This window comes from Pelobates fuscus, chromosome 7 (assembly GCF_036172605.1).
Source record: "Pelobates fuscus isolate aPelFus1 chromosome 7, aPelFus1.pri, whole genome shotgun sequence".
NCBI classification, from domain to species: domain Eukaryota; kingdom Metazoa; phylum Chordata; class Amphibia; order Anura; family Pelobatidae; genus Pelobates; species Pelobates fuscus.
The window spans coordinates 163,934,339-163,951,856 of record NC_086323.1 but is presented as its reverse complement, the minus strand read 5'-3'; the positions used below and the strand labels follow the sequence as shown (position 1 = coordinate 163,951,856).

General features: G+C 38.4%; 1 protein-coding gene across 3 annotated transcripts in view; it reads right to left on the bottom strand.

The window, feature by feature from the left end:
* TASOR (transcription activation suppressor) overlaps positions 1–17,254 on the bottom strand; it is a 76,440-nt gene extending 59,186 nt beyond the window's left edge. For all 3 annotated transcript variants that reach the window (XM_063426894.1, XM_063426895.1, XM_063426896.1), the window contains exons 1-5: positions 16,818–17,254; positions 15,224–15,366; positions 14,551–14,643; positions 2,564–2,636; positions 1,264–1,355 (exon numbers count right to left, since the gene is read on the bottom strand). In XM_063426894.1, the coding sequence (XP_063282964.1) occupies positions 1,264–1,355; positions 2,564–2,636; positions 14,551–14,643; positions 15,224–15,366; positions 16,818–17,097 (681 nt within the window). In that variant the 5' untranslated portion in view covers positions 17,098–17,254. The remainder of the gene's footprint in view (positions 1–1,263; positions 1,356–2,563; positions 2,637–14,550; positions 14,644–15,223; positions 15,367–16,817) is intronic.
* Between the last annotated feature and the right edge of the window lie 264 nt (positions 17,255–17,518).

Genomic DNA, 17,518 nt, shown 5'->3' with positions numbered 1-17,518 from the left:
AGTTTCTTTTAATTCTGTACAGTTTTCCTGCAGTGCTATAAAACGTTATACAGTTTTCAGCCGTGTAACCCAGTCTCCTTAGCCACCCCCTCAAGTTTTAAAGGACCACTCTAGGCACCCAGACCACTTCAGCTTAATGAAGTGGTCTGGGTGCCAGGTCCAGCTAGCTTTTACCCTTTTTTTTTATAAACATAACAGTTTCAGAGAAACTGCTATGTTTATACTGAGGGTTAAGCCAGCCTCCAGAGCCTCTAGTGGCTGTCTCATTGACAGCCGCTAGAGGCGCTTGCGTGCTTCTCACTGTGAAAATCACAGTGAGAGCACGCAAGCGTCCATAGGAAAGCATTATGAATGCTTTCCTATGCGACCGGCTGAATGCGAGCGCGGCTCCTGCCGCGCATGCGCATTCAGCCGATGACGTCGCGAGGAAGAAGAGGAGGAGGAGGAGGAAAGCTCCCCGCCCGGCGCTGAGAAAGAGGTAAGTTTAACCCCTTCCTCCCCCCAGAGCCCGGCGGGAGTGGGTCCCTGAGGGTGGGGGCACCCTCAGGGCACTCTAGTGCCAGGAAAACGAGTATGTTTTCCTGGCACTAGAGTGGTCCTTTAACATGTTCCCGATTCCCAGTCTCTGAAAGAAACATGCCCTTTTCAGCCAATAAAAATAAATAGAGGCATGTCTTCTGTAGTGTAAGGAATGCTCACAGACTACACTACAGAGACATGGCTATAACTCATACATGATCCTTTTTCTCTCTCCCTGTAATGCAAGTAATACATACTCCTCTAGCTCCTGTCAGCCAAACTCTCTACCCACTGTTAAGCCCTTCCTTGACAGGCCCTGCCAGCCAACCTCACTACCCACTGTTAACCCCTTTTCTGCAAGCCAACCTCTCTACCCCTTTTAACCCATAACCCTTTTAATCAGAGATATAAAAACAGAGATAGTCATACAGAAAGAGATAAACATACAGATAGGTAGAGAGAGATATAGCCAGAAAGATCTCAAATCGGTAGTCATACAGATAAATTGAGCGATATAACACAAAGCTCTATTGGTAATTACGAGTTTTTCTTAAGTATAAAGAGCAACATATGACACGGATACTCAATGTGGTGAGGAAAGGTTTGGGTGTGATGTGGTATGCAGGTTCTAGAGTAACTTGGGTTGATTACTTCTTGGACAGGTTTTTATTCATACACTGTAGTTAATGCCAATATAGATTTATTGATTGCAAAGTTATGAAGACATGAGAAATGTAAAGTTACCTTGATTACTTTAAATATTAATATGTCACCAGTTGCCCCAGGTTCTAACGGATTAGTCTGCAATAAGTCTGCAAACTTTGACAGATAGACACCTGTGGGAAAAATGCATATTAAAAATGATCAGCAAAGACAAACCTCTTTTAAAAAAAAGTAACAAATAAATAAATCAAACAAAATTAATTAAAAAAATCCATTTTGCATGTAGGTAAAAAAAAAAAATCTCACTTTATCAAGATAATCTGCAATTAAAACCTCACGAGGTTATATAAATTTATATAAAATGAAAGGAGATTAAAATTCTAACGTGTTAAAAAGAAATGCATAAGAAAATAGAGAATGGATTGGACAATGGCAAAATGTGGCGCTTAAAATGGACACAAGCACCAGAACAACTTTAGCTGAAAGGAACACTATAGTGTCAGGAATACAACAAACATGTATTCTTGACACTATAGTTGTAAAAACTGGCCCCACTTACCTCCCTTTAAAAAAAAAAAAAAAAAAAATTACTTTACTAATTTACTAAAGTCTAAAGTATACATCCTGTGCTGTCAGATCTGATTGAAAACGAAACCATTTTTACATGCAGGTTGTGTTTCACAGCAAGGGGATGCGTGGCTAGCCCTGCATAAACAGAACAAAAAAAGTGATTGAACAGTGAGACTGCAGGAGCATAATCTATATATTAAAAATGCTTTACCGCCCAAATACAAAAAATAAAATAAAAATATATCCCAAACAAAAAACCCTACACGCATTTATGTTTGTTTTTTCCATTGTGGTTATATCTAAAAACAGCTTGCAAATGCCACAGATCTCGTCTGAAGCATTTGCAAGCCCTCACCTTCTCCAGCCCACCCTTTCTGTGGCTGTCTAATCAAAGTCTTTGCAGCGCAGCTGCTCTGTCCAATTGTCTGCCTCAAGACTTTAGCTCTACTGAGCTAAACAACCAGGAGGTTTCAGGACCAGTTGTCCGACAGCCAGGGGATTGTAACAAATGACATTTATAAAAAGTGTCTATTGAAATCTGCACGTTTAAGATGACACATGAGACAAAAAGGATGTCAACAAGCTAAAATTTACATAGATGTGTGAAGTTAAGCTAACGTTGTTTTGGTGATTAGAGTATCTCTTTCACAAGCTTTTGTTCGCTTGACTTGTGATTCTGAATAAATGTTAATAGTGATAGCAGATCGTGAAAAGGCATCTACACAGCAGCATTCAAGTGCATTAACCATGTTAAGTGGAGTTTTGCCTACAATAAGCAAAACCGACCTCTACTGTACAATGTATTTCTTACCCAAGGAAGACTTCCCAAGAGTAGTTAAGGTGGAATGCCCTGTGAGCAGCCCCTTCTCACAGATGCCGTACATCTGAAACAGGTAACAAATATATCTCATTTAGCAAAATAGCAGTATCTAGCAACAAACAAAACCACGTCAGATTTAAAATGCTTTTTACAGTACGTTAGTTAAAGCACAAGTGATTCTCCAAAGAACATCTGTAAGATAAGTTACAACAGACAAAAATCGTGACAAGCCATGATAAGTGTGTCATGAATGCTCCCATGCTTGCAGTACAGAGAACGCCTGGTTAATAGTGTAGGACTTGACATTTTAAGCATTTTAAGGATGCAGGAAGAGTTCTCATAATAGGAACATTATCATATATATATCACCAACCAGAGCTTTACAATATTAAAAGGAGAAACCGTAAGTAAGTGACCAACAACAAGGAGGTGAACAAAGAAAATACCCGAACAAGTTTACGGTGTTAGCACTGAACAAACGGCCATCATATTTTTACAAAGGTCTTCAAAAGCAGATACATACGTGTTAAAACATATGTTTAAATGTCGAATGGGGAAAAAAAATAAAAAATCCAGGAAAAGCCATGCCCTTTCTAGGTTTGGTATACAATTAAAAGAGTAAGGAAAGTGCCCAAAGTGTATAAGCCATATACGTCTTTCGCCCACAAGATTGTGCTGCAATTTCAGGATATGCACAAATTCACATACTTTTCAACATGGAGGGGCAAAGGGAAAACAAAAGGAAAAAGTAAATTAAGTCGACCAGTTAGTTGTGGTTTTATTAAGACTTATTTATAACCAAATCTTTTTTTTTTTTTTTTTAATTCTTTATTTTTGTTGTGCATATATATATCACAGGCAAGTCGGAGGTGCCCCAAAAGCAGTCCTCCAGCTATTCCCACGCTCAACATGCGGGGCACAAGATGAATAAGCACATTTTATAATAACAATAATAACTCGTAAAAACAGTCGCTTGTATAGACAGCTATATGTTAAATGTAGGCTAGTTCTATGCGTAGCTATGCTTCTAACTACTTAACAGTGTTGGCTTACAGTATATATTGTGAAAATAATCTATAGCAGTGTGATTAGGCATTAACAATTCTGGTATACAACGTTAGGAGTAGGCAGTAATCATGCTTTGATTAGCAGTAGGTCAGAGTTAATCACATCGCTTTAGTGCTGGTAATGCGTCGGCTATACACCATATGTCTAAATAGTTGTCTCTTTAACTAATTCTTTGGTTCGTGGGTATAACTCCTCGCTATTCTTTAAATATGTGTTAGGTTAATAGTTAGCATAAGTTATGGTTACAAGTAACTTCAGAGTGGTGAGAGAGAAGTGAAAACATAACTGGTATAATTACTTTAGCAAGATTGTATAATAAGTACATGTTGAACTGAGTAGGGTTTGGGTACTTCTTGTCTGGCGAGGCAATGCCTTTTGCAGTAGCATGAGTGTGTTAAGTGTCAAGGAGGCAAAGCTTGAAAGTTCAACAGGACTTCGTGAGCGGTGTAGCAGTCCAGGCCGCTGCGCGAGTCAATGAGAATCAGCCGACTCCTATGGTCGGAACCGGCCGGTCACGTACCGGAATGTCCCGTGTCCCCACGAGTGTCCCGCTGTGAAACTGAAGTCCCGGGGTACCTTTTCCGGCGGGTTGTGAGTGGAGTCCTTGTCGGCTTATTCCTCCAGTTGGCCGCCTTGCTGCGTCCTGTGTGCTGTCGCCGGAGGTTTGGAGTGTTCCCCTGTTCAAGCTCATGCCCTGCCGGTTAGCTGCTGCTTGGGCCGTTGTGTGGTCGGCTGATCGGGTCTTGCTTGGCGTGCTGCGCGGCCTGGGAGCATGAATGACGCCTTTTGGATGGCGCGGTGATGTTTCCCGCTCTGCTGGTTCGCGGCTCCGGCGAGGGGCTGCTCTGCGTCCGCATGAGAAAGTGCCCCGCAGGTATCGCCGGGTGGTCGGACGGATCCACGCCTCCACTTCCCTCATGGCTTGCCTGAAGAGCTGCTTCTGGGCATTCAGCTTCTTCCAGAGATGAGCGCTGAGCCGTCTGTAGAACTCCTGGATGTGTTTTGGTGGTCTGTACGCATATCGGGTCTTAATCCGATGCTGGGCCGCCATTTTAGCTGAGCGTCCAGTGTGGACCGGGATATCCCCCGCCGGTCCAAAGGGGGGGGGGGGTAGGTTGAGGAGAAGTCGCTAAGTGTTAGTGGCTTTTGTGCCGAGGAGAGCGGCCGCCTCTCCCCGGCTTCGGCCTCAGTAGGCCGCGGCCGTGTCTCCGTGTTTCCGGGCCCCGGGGTGGCATCGTTGGGTTCAGGAGGGCACCCCCAACGTGGGTGGTGCACCCCCGAGTGGCTTTGGGTGAAGTGGTCTCTGTTTTTGCCCCGGGTCGTGCCCGCTCGGCAGGAGCCCATGTCAGATGCGTCTGCACGGCTCGGTGGTCAGGCTCCGCCCCCCTTTTATAACCAAATCTTATGTCCCGAAATGTTTTATTTTATTCAGCTTTAGAAATGGAAGTAACCTTTTAACCCCTTAACGCCGTTACGGCGTTCTATGCCGTCCCGGCTTTAAAGGGCTTTAAAGCCGTTGCGGCGGCATAGAACGCCGTAACGGCTTGCAGCCCCAGGAGGAGAGATGTACTCACCTCCGCCGCGATCCTCTTCTGGAGGGCTGCCTCACAGCCCAGGCAGCTCTCCCCCAGCAAATCAGGCCCCCGGTGGCCATGTGATCGCTCTCAAAGAGCGATCACATGGCCCCCTATAGCTGGCTGTGGATCTGCCAGCAGGGGGACTGTCAGAAATGTCAGACAGTCCCCCTGCTGGTGGGATCTGTAAAAAAAAATAAAAAAATAGACAAGTGTAAATTAACGCTTTAATCAACAATACTCATCTGTTCAGGTAATTCAGAGCTCCACTTATATTTTGTTCTTATCACGTATTGTACTGTGAAGGTTAAGGGAATCCTTCACTTAAGTGTAGAGCCTGTTTTCACCTTATTGCACTTGTTTGTATACACAAGTGTAAAATTAAATTAAAAGTATTTATTATAATAAATATAATATATATTATATATATGTAACGTCATACAAAGTGTACTTTAATATTAATACTAGTATATATATTAATATTAAAATACACTTAGAATAACGTTACATATATTATATATATATATATATATATATATATATATATATATATAAAATTACAATAAAATAAAAAATATTGAAAAAAGTAATATAAATTATATATTCATATGTAATTTCAGTCTAACTGTATTTTGTTACCAATATATATATATATGTAACAAATACACTTAGAATTACATTCTCTCTCTCTCTATATATATATATATATATATATATATATATATATATATATATATATATATATATATATATATATATATATATATATATATATATATATATATATATATATAAAAAATACAAATAACCGCAAATATACATATATAGATAAATACATATAATTACATGAAAGATTACATTCGTATACATGTAGAATTTAAATACCTATATATTAAAATTCTACGTGTATATTTAAATAATATTTTAACATAATTATGTGATTTTATTAATTAAAATTTAATTGACATGCCTGACAACACAGAGAGAAAGTGCAGAAAATTTAATTTGCAAGCACTATATTTGACCCTATAACTCTCCAAGACACCATAAAACCTGTACATAGGGGGTACTGTTTTACTCGGGAGACTTCGCTGAACTCAAATATTAGTGTTTAAAACTGGTAAATTGTATTACAACGATGATATTTTAAGTAAAAGTGAAGTTTTTTGCATTTTTACAAACGAACTGCACTTTTATGGACTATATTATTGTTGTAATATGTTTTACGGTTTTAAAACACTACTTTGTGTTTAGTGAAGTCTCCCGAGAATAACAGTACCCCCCATGTACAGGTTTTATGGTGTTTTGGAAAGTTAGAGAGTCACATATAAGGCTTGCATTTCATTTTTTTGACATTGACATTTGCCAGATTAGTTATGTTGCCTTTGAGACCGTATGGTAGCCCAGGAATAAGAATTACCCCCATGATGGCATACCATTTGCAAAAGTAGACAACCCAAGGTATTGCAAATGGGGTATGTCCAGTCTTTCTTAGTAGCCACTTAGTCACAAACACTGGCCAAATATTAGTTGTTTGCTTTTTTCACACAAAAACAAATATGAACGCTAACTTTGGCCAGTGTTTGTGACTAAGTGGCTACTAAACAAGACTAAACATACCCCACGTTCAATACCTTGGGTTGTCTACTTTTTCAAATGGTATGCCATTATGGGGGTAATTCTCATTCCTGGGCTACCACACCGTCTCAAAGGTAACATTACTAATCTGGCAAATTTCAATTTGAAAATGGAACATTCTATATTTGACCCTGTAACTTTCCAAAACACCATAAAACCTGTTAATGGGGGGTACTGTTGTACTCGTGAGACATAGCTGATTGCAAATATGTGCATTTTTTGCAGTATTATGACATTTACAGCTAAACTGTGAGGCGGAACTACAAATTTAAAAAAATAAACACTTCTCAGTTTTTTTTAAATTTTATTCATAATAAATGTATGTTTCATATATAAATATTTGATATGAAATGAAAGCCCTGTTTCTCCTGAACAAAATTATATATAATAAGTGTGGGTGCACATAATATGAAAGAGGGGAACTACGGGTGAACAGACATAGCACAAATTCCAGTTTTAGTTTACGTTTTGTTTTGATCAGAACGTGTACTATTGACTCCGTCCTGAAGGGGTTAAAACTTCAGTAAGCAAAAAGTATACAAAGAGGTAAACTGGATAGAAGACACAGCAAGCTACAGACCATCTGATAAAAAGTGATAGCTGGTTATTGAGTGTTACAACAAGGCAAGCTACTATGCTGAGGAAGGATAGCATTCATGTATTCCCACATCTTGTTCTTGTATAAGCAATGCATTGAAAAACAGGAAGCATTGCTTTACGTACTTGCCTGTATTCAATTTATTTTCTTCACGTTTATACATTTTTGTATTCGATTTTGCAGGTGCAATTTCTTTGCTTTAACCACGCCATTGCTGGGTGAAATCCATTTATATTAGGACAGGAATAGTGAAGCAAGTGTCTTATTAACTTTAGGGAACACAAACATGTAATCCTAACACTAGAGTTTTATAATACAACATCAGCCCCCATAAATATGAAAAATAAAGCAGCTTACTTACCTTATTTACACTTGCTGGCCAGCCTGACCCCTCCTCTAACTAAGATCATCAACAATTGTGATATCAGTCAACCAAATGCTTTCCAATAGGAAAGCATTGGGAGGGAAACGCAAGCGCAGCAGTCACCACTCTGAACAAGCCTCTTTTCATAGAGATATGTTGACTCAATGGATATCTCTGCAGAGCATGGAGACACTGAACAATAGTCCTGCAATCTTTGTAGGACCACATCCAGGTGGTATCCCTACTGGCAGTCCAAATTGCATTTAATTATAACCAGGTAATGGGGCAAACCATTTAGCCACGGTGTTTACGCTGGGCTCTGATGCTCCTTGGTGGTTCAGTGATGTGCTTGTGCTTATGCAGAGTTGTAGAAATCGTAGCATTGCCATTCGTTGGCTGAGTGTCAGCTGGCCACTCAGCCAATTAATGCAATTATGTGAAACAAAAGTTGCATAGAATTTACATTAGCTAACTAGTTTCATACTGAAACACTGCAAAAATCACTGAAGTGGTCATGGTGATTGGCGTAACCCTTTAAGCTTCAGCAATTCTGGTGCCTTAAGTGGTCCTTTAACCCCTTAAGGACCGGCCTGTTTTTGCGATGTTTGTACGTTAAGGACCAGAGCAGTTTTAACACTTTTGTGGTGTTTGTGTTTAGCTGTAATTTTCCGCTCTCTCATTTACGGTTCCCATACAAGTTATTTATTGTTTTTTTTCAAGACAAGAAGGGCTTTCTTTACATACCATTATTTGGATTGTCATATATTGTATTTAAAAGAAAATAATAAAATATGGTGAAAAATAAAAAAAAACAAAAAAAAACAACATGTTTTTGGACTTTTACTTGAAAAATCTTTTACTTATCTACAAAAGCTAATGAAAAAAACTGCTACATAGATTCAAAATTTTGTCCCGATTTTAAAAACACCCAGTGTTTACATGCTTTATTGCTTTTTTTTTGCAAGTTATAGGCCTATAAATACAAGTAGGAAATTGCTGTTTCAATATATATATATTTTAAATGTATCAATAGTGACATTGTTACACCGTTATCTGTCATAAATCCCCGAAACACACCTAACATGTACATATTTTTTTTTAAAGTAGACAACCCAGGGTATTCAAAATGGGGTATGTCCAGTCTTTTTTAGTAGCCACCTAGTCACAAACACTGGCCAAAGTTAGCATTTATATTTGTTTGAGTGTTAAAAATGCAAAAAACGCTAACTTTGGCCGGTGTTTGTGACTAAGTGGCTACTAAAAAAGGCTGAACATACCCCATTTGCAATACCTTGGGTTGTCTTCTTTTGCAAATGGTATGCCATCATGGGGCTAATACTCATTCCTTGGCTACCATACGCTCTCAAAGGCAACCTAACCAATCTGACAAATTTCAATAAAAAAAATAAATAAAAAAAAAAAAGTAAAATCAAGCCTTATATTTGACCCTGTAACTTTCACAAACACTATAAAACCTCTACATGTGGGGTACTGTTATACTCAGGAGACTTCGCTGAACACAAATATTAGTGTATCAGAACAGTAAAATGTATCACAGCAATAATATCCTCAGTGAAAGTGCGGTTTGTGTGTGAAAAGTGCAAAAAACCTTCACTTTCACTGACAATATCATCGCTGTGATATGTTTTACTGTTTTGAAACACTAATATTTGTGTTCAGCGAAGTCTCCCGAGTAAAACAGTACCCCCATGTACAGGTTTTAGGGTGTCATAGAACGTTACAGGGTTAAACACAGTGCTAGCAAATTAAATTCTCTGGACTTTCGGCCTGGGTTGGCAGGCAGGTCCCTCAAATTGCAATCATTAAAATTACTTAATTAGGTAAAAATATTACATAAATACGCACGTAGAATTTTAATATATATACATATTTATATATTTGACGTCTACGTGTATATTTATGAAATTATGTAATTATGTATTTGGAGATATGTATATTTCGTATTATTTTTATTTATTTATTTATACATAGATATATATCATTACATTCTAAGTGTATTTTGATATATATATATATATCAATATCAAAATACTGTTAGAATAAAATTGCATATATATAATATTTTTTTAATTATTAAATTTTTCTCATTTTTTTATGAACATATTATTTGTATTTTATAATATATATATACCATATATAGTAATTATATATATATATTCGTGTGTAATTTAAATATAAGTGTATTTTTATATTAATATACGTATAAATATAAAAATACACTTAGTATGACATTATATATATGATACATATACATATACATATATTATATATAGATATAATACATGTATATATATCATAAATATATATACATATTATTATGTTTTTACACCGATTGCTTTATTTTTTATTTTCCACTTGCAGGGAGACTGCCTGTCAGCACAGACAGTCCCCCTGCACGCAAACACATGGACACCTATTGCGGTCATGTGATCGAGTGATCACGTGGCCGTGGGGTCTTGATCTGCCGAGGGGAGACTGCCCGGGCAGAGAGGCAGTCCCCCTGGACCGGGAGGAGCGCTGATCGCCGCCGGGGGACCGACGGCGATCAGGTAAGCAGCCCCAGACCGTTATGACGGTGCAGGACCGTCAGCGGTCCAAACGCACGTTTTACGGTTGTCAGCGGTCCTGAAGGGGTTAATGCTAAAACAGTGTTTAAATACACATAGAAAACAGTGATGCAACACTAACCTGATTAACCTACAAATTATATTATTGCAACATTCTTTGCATTTGTTTTTTAAAAGGAAGCTGTACGGTATTTTTTTTTTTTTTAACAGGGCTGGACAATAGCATTTAATTTTATCAACAATAATGAAAGGGAATCATGGAATTGAACAGCGGGGTTCAGTCACAAAGACATAGAAATGTATCTGCAGTTAAAAATGGTAATGCACTCAGACAGTTATCCTGCTGCAGTCATAATTTGTGAGGTTCTACATAAAAGCACAGCAAAGTGAAGAGAATACATGGACTAAAAGGTTCACATTAGAAGTAGGTGCAAATAGTACCACCTCCTATAGACTAAGCTTGTTTGAGCAGGGTCCTTCAACCTATGGTTCCTGTAAGTTTTCTTGTAATTGTTCTATTTATAGTTAAATCCCCCCTCTCATAATATTGTAAAGAGCTACGAAATCTGTTGGCGCTATAAAATGGCAATAATATGCAAAACTTAGAAGTGTTTCTCATGTTAAAAAAATATACCATAAGGAATATTTGTGTTTTATTCCCATCTAGAATGGTTTTATAGAAGGTTGTTCACAGACCAATAAAATCACAAAAGATGTGTCATGACTGAAATGAGACATTGTGATGTTCTTTGTGTTTGAGATAAATACGTCTCATTTATTGTCCCCTTTGAAAGTTGTCAATCATTTTAAACCATGCAATTTTATGTTCAATAAACAGAGTAAGGGGGGGGGGGGGGTCATTCTATGCAAACATTATTTTCTCAAACTATGATACTTATGCACAAACAATATCCAGACAGTTCAACAGGATTTTCTTTTAGGTTATACTGCTTCTGGTGGGTTACAGTAGTGCTGTACTACTGTACAATAATGTTATTAAAATATTGCTTATCCCCTTCAGGACGGAGTCAATAGTACACGTTCTGATCAAAACAAAAAGTAAACAAAAACTGGAATTTGCGCTATATGTCTGTTCAACCGTAATTCACCTCTTTCATATTAAATGCACCCACACTTATTATATATAATTTTGTTCAGGAGAAACAGGGCTTTCATTTCATATCAAATATTTATATATGAAACATACATTTATTATGAATAAAATTTAAAAAAAACTGAGAAGTGTTTATTTTTTTAAATTTGTAGTTCCGCCTCACAGTTTAGCTGTAAATGTCATAATACTGCAAAAAATGCACATATTTGCAATCAGCTATGTCTCACGAGTACAACAGTACCCCCCATTAACAGGTTTTATGGTGTTTTGGAAAGTTACAGGGTCAAATATAGAATGTTCCATTTTCAAATTGAAATTTGCCAGATTAGTAATGTTACCTTTGAGACGGTGTGGTAGCCCAGGAATGAGAATTACCCCCATAATGGCATACCATTTGAAAAAGTAGACAACCCAAGGTATTGAACGTGGGGTATGTTTAGTCTTGTTTAGTAGCCACTTAGTCACAAACACTGGCCAAAGTTAGCGTTCATATTTGTTTTTGTGTGAAAAAAGCAAACAACTAATATTTGGCCAGTGTTTGTGACTAAGTGGCTACTAAGAAAGACTGGACATACCCCATTTGCAATACCTTGGGTTGTCTACTTTTGCAAATGGTATGCCATCATGGGGGTAATTCTTATTCCTGGGCTACCATACGGTCTCAAAGGCAACATAACTAATCTGGCAAATGTCAATGTCAAAAAAATGAAATGCAAGCCTTATATGTGACTCTCTAACTTTCCAAAACACCATAAAATCTGTACATGGGGGGTACTGTTATTCTCGGGAGACTTCACTAAACACAAAGTAGTGTTTTAAAACCGTAAAACATATTACAACAATAATATAGTCCATAAAAGTGCCGTTCGTTTGTAAAAATGCAAAAAAACGTCACTTTTACTTAAAATATCGTTGTAATACAATTTACCAGTTTTAAACACTAATATTTGAGTTCAGCGAAGTCTCCCGAGTAAAACAGTACCCCCTATGTACAGGTTTTACGGTGTCTTGGAGAGTTACAGGGTCAAATATAGTGCTTGCGAATTACATTCTATGCACTTTCTCCCTGTGTTGTCAGGCATGTCAATCAAATTTTAATTAATCCAATGACATAATTATGACAAAAAATTACTTAAATATACACAGAGAATTTTAATATATATGCATTTATAGGTATTTAAATTCTACGTGTATACTAATGTAATCTTTTATGTAATTATATATATGCGGTTATTTGTATTTTTTATATAGATAGATATATATAGAATGTCATTCTAAGTGTATTTTGTTACACACATATATATATATATATATAAAATTTAAATTAAAAGTATTTTTATATATAATATATGTATATACATATAATATATACATATATATGTAACGTCATTCTAAGTATTTTAATACTAATATATAATAATATTAAAATACATTACGTATGACGTTACATATATATTTACATATATTATATATATAAAAATACTTTTAATTTAAATTTTACACTTGTCTAATATATTTTTTTTACAATACCTACCAGCAGGGGGACTGTCTAATATTTTAGACAGTCCCCCTGCTGGCAGATCCACAGCCAGCTATAGGGGGCCATGTGATCGCTCTTTGAGATCGATCACATGGCCCCCGGGGGCCTGATTTGCCCGGGGAGGGCTGCCAGGCAGCCCTCCAGAAGAGGATCGCGGTGGAGGTGAGTAGATCTCTTCTCCAGGGGCTGCAAGCCGTTACGGCGTTCTATGCCGCCGCAACGGCTTTAACCCCTTAAGGACACATGACATGTCTGACACGTCATGATTCCCTTTTATTCCAGAAGTTTGGTCCTTAAGGGGTTAAAGCCGCGGCGGCATAGAACGCCGTAACAGCGTTAAGGGGTTAAAGTCATAATAGAATAACAAAAGAAGGATGAGCAGCATTGATGTAGGGAAAACTTGTTCGCTTGCATACGCCAACATTAACAGACCAACACGTGCCACACATACCAGAAGGATAGCTATATTATATATAAAAAAAAAAGTACAGAGCAGGTACACTGGATGCCATAATAGAACCATCTTTGTTGAAACCAGCATTCAAATCCAGAGGGAAAGTAAAACATAATGGTGAATGTATCCTGTGCCTTTAATAAGGCAGGACACATAAAGGGAGGTGGAATCTCTTCAGGAGTACACTCAAAAGGCTCTTTGCACCCTACATCCACAAACTAGGTAAACTTAGAATACAGCATTAGCGGTCTGAAAAATAACCTTCATTGGTTTTGGAAAGTGAAATAACGGAGATGGAGGGACTAAACCTTGCTCTTCAGTTTTAGTTTGTCTTACGAAAAAAATGTCGTTTTAGCAGACTTCAGGTTTGCATGTCCAAAGTCCCAGCCTCACTTATAGTTCAATCATTCATCCAGAGACTACTTATATTAAATGTTTACTAGATGAAACTAAAACCATTTTTCCACTCTTTATGGAGTATGTGACATACTAGCAGTAACGTTCAAAGGCAGTTTGATTCAGAGAAGATATGGCTATATGAATACATAAATCAACTTTTATTTTTCAAAAAGGTGTGTAAAAGCACCGTTTATTTGACGTAGAAGTTACTCAAGTCAGACAATACAACTCCATGTCACCAATTTACTAGTGAAGGAGCCAGTTGATAGTTCTCAAAATGAGATTTCCAGAAGAAAAATATTCTTGCACATGATAATGTTGGGCATTTCTAGGGAAACATTTCAAACAGATACAGGGCTGTTCCATGTATACTCAACTAAACTTCTCTTCATGTTTCATGCCAAGATTTTTGGAAGTGCTCCAAATGCAGAGTGTAAAAGGAAGACTAAAATTGGAAATTTCATACTAGTAATTCAAAGAGGAGGAAAAAGTAAAGGGTATTCAAACATAAAATTGACCCATGAGAAAAAGCTTTTTGTGCAACAAAAACTGCCCTTTTTATGCAAGTTCATCAAATAAGGGAAAACAGAATTGATTGACACAATGGCAGCTTTTATGCAACGATACTAGGTTTGTCTTACCTGCTCTTGGCCAACCAATAGAAAAGCATAAGACTCGACAAGCTCTTTATCTAGACGACCTTCACATTTCAACTGCCTTCGTTTCTCAGTAAACTACAGAATGGGTGAAACAAGGAGGGGAGAAAGACAAAAGGAACTTTGAATATCAGTGGGTAGCATATTTCCTTGTCTTTCATATAGCAGCTTTTAGCTCAGGAAAAGAGTGAAAGCCAACCTGTACATTTTAATCAAGCAAGGCTACAATCAACCAATTACTGTATTTTTCCGGACTCCATCTTGTTTTAATGACCAATTTATAGGAAAAATGAAAAAGGGGAAAATAAACGCACATGAACCGTTTTAATATTAGTCTTGTTCAACAGCACTCGACGCAAAAAGAGGTTTTTCATTTTGAACTCTAAAAAAGTTCACTTTAACGGTTGATGGCAGCTGAAGAAGCATATACTCCAGTGTTCCATCCTTCTACCATCTGTGCTTCATGGGCAACAGAGATCAGGTTCAAAACTATAGAGTAACATTTTGGCATTTTGGATGTGGAGCATTAGAGGATGAGAAAGAAAACTGACAAAACATGTCAGGTTTGGAAGTGGAGAACATTTTTAAGATAGAATCCATAAAATGACAGCTGTTCAAAGCAAACTGCTGCAATGATCTGTGGTCTAAGTTCACTAACCTCTTTTTCCAAGAATTCATTATGAATCAGTCGGACGGAATTGTAAGTGAAATTTGTCTTAGAGTTTGTATCCAAGAATGACGAATGTAGAATTTTCAAAATCTCTTCAAACTCCCGAGAATCAGAACTAATTAGCTGAAGAGCTAAAATTAGGAAAAATTAAAAAAAAAGAAAACGTTACTACGATGGCACCAGTTTGTTTGTTTTTAGAACATGTTGAGAGTTGAAAGGGAAAGTCCTGAGCGTTCATTCATGCCATACGTTATCAAACACAAATCCACACAATGAAATTGTAAGACAAAGAGGAATGCATCCAAAAAATATATTTTTTATTTTACCTTCAGCACATATACAATTGACAAACGTTCATATAAAGTAGTAATTGAAAACTAGTGTGCCTGATTTTCATGAACTATTAAAAAACAAAATTGGAACAAATAAAATAAAAAGCACACTGCAATTGAAACCATGAACAAGTAAACTTTCTGAGATTTACTATACATGTATTTTTTTCCCCATTAATCCATATTAATTGTTCCTACAGTGGAAGCAAGTGCTTAAACTTATGTTGCATTACTCCACAAGAGTTATAACATCTTACTACTGAGGAAGTAGCAATTAGATTAATGCCAACATTTTTGAACCTCATGGGAGGAGCTTTAAAGATCAGCGTTTACATTATAAAAAAGGATGTATAATGGTTTGAAATAAGCCAAATAAAGATGTAGAAAGCCAAAAGGACTGCTTTTGTTATACAATACTTGATATAAGAACTGGCTGAACAGGGGGGAAAAAGCTATTCAAAAGAATGAATTCCCAATGACACACCATAGTCCCAAGAGACACTTTTAAAAGTGTATGACATACACAATTAATTTGTTGTTTTTTTTGTGTGTTTTTAACAATGGCATTTATCAAATCCCAAACCATTTATTTCACTAAATTGTCCCTTAATCACTTAAAATTACAGAGCCAGTGAATTCTTCTGGGCTTAGACATATGCACGGAAAGCATTTTCGAAAATGGCAAATCGTTATGTGACGAGTACAATGTCACTTCGCCCTGTAACCAACTACTGGTTCCACCACATGAAAAAATATATATATCTATAAATAAATAAAAACTGTAAATAGTGGTCACTAGTTTAAAAAAAAAAAATTAAAAAAAATGGTTTAAATAAATATTTTCCTATAATGAAAATATGAAATCCTACATTGATGTTCTAAGAGTCAGGGGCGAAGCCTTCTTTTAAAAATGAAATTTGGTTCTCTTTAGTGAATTACTTTATCCCTATAATTTATTTTTGGAATGGGGGTGGGTGTCACCATTCCCAGTGGTGTCCAGACCTACCTGGAGCCCCCCCCAATCAGTGCATTATAAGGTTACCAGGAGAAGCCATTGCTCGCAGGCTATGTGGGTGGTGGTCTCCCTGGTCAGAGCCCACCCCCGAGCAGCCGTACGAGCAGGGATCACATGGCGGCTCCGCCTCGTGTTATTGCACTCAGGTCGCTCACATGGCGGCTGCTCGCCCTAGTGGCCCTGACAGCCTGCGCTCGGTTTATTATTATTGCGGCTGATAAGACGCCATGACAACCTTTCTTTTCCCTGCTCTTCCGCGGGATCTGAAAGCGTTTCCTGGGGGCTTCCTCGGGGGGTCTGTGCCCCCAGCCGCCCACGTGGCTCTCGCCGCTGCTGCTCCGTCTGAGGGGGAGATCGCTGCGGCCGCTCTCTTGCTCGGGCGCTCCGCCGCCATTTTGTGCTGCAGCGTTCGCTGCGCTCCTGTCAGGGCCGCCCGGGCTGCCGCCTCCCGCAGCGTCTTCTCCGGCCGGGGCGGCTCTCTCCTCCTTCATGGCGTCCGAGCAGCCGCTCGCCATCTCCCGCCGGCCGCACGGGTTCTTCTCGGTCGGTATTCGGGACGGTTCGCGAGCCGCCGTGGTGTGGGGGTAGTCGGAGAGGGATTCAGTGAGTGTCGTCCTCGCTCAGCCTCTGCAGTCACATCATCCCCGCCGCCATCTCGCAGCTCTGCCTCTCACCGCCTCGCTCTTATTTGTAAAAAAAACTGCCAGCGGTGACGTATATAAAAACGGGCGGAATCTAATGCGCTCTGACCAATGGGAGGCGGCGCGCTGGGCGGGTCGGCCAATGGCAACCGAGGAGGTGGAATTCAGTCAGGGACGGCCGCCATGTCAGGTCTGAGAGCACGCAGTTGGTGATTCCGTGCTGGCCGTCGTTCTCCTAGCCGGGCGCTCTGTGTAGGCGATCGCCCTATTAATAAACACGCTGGGTATTGAAGGT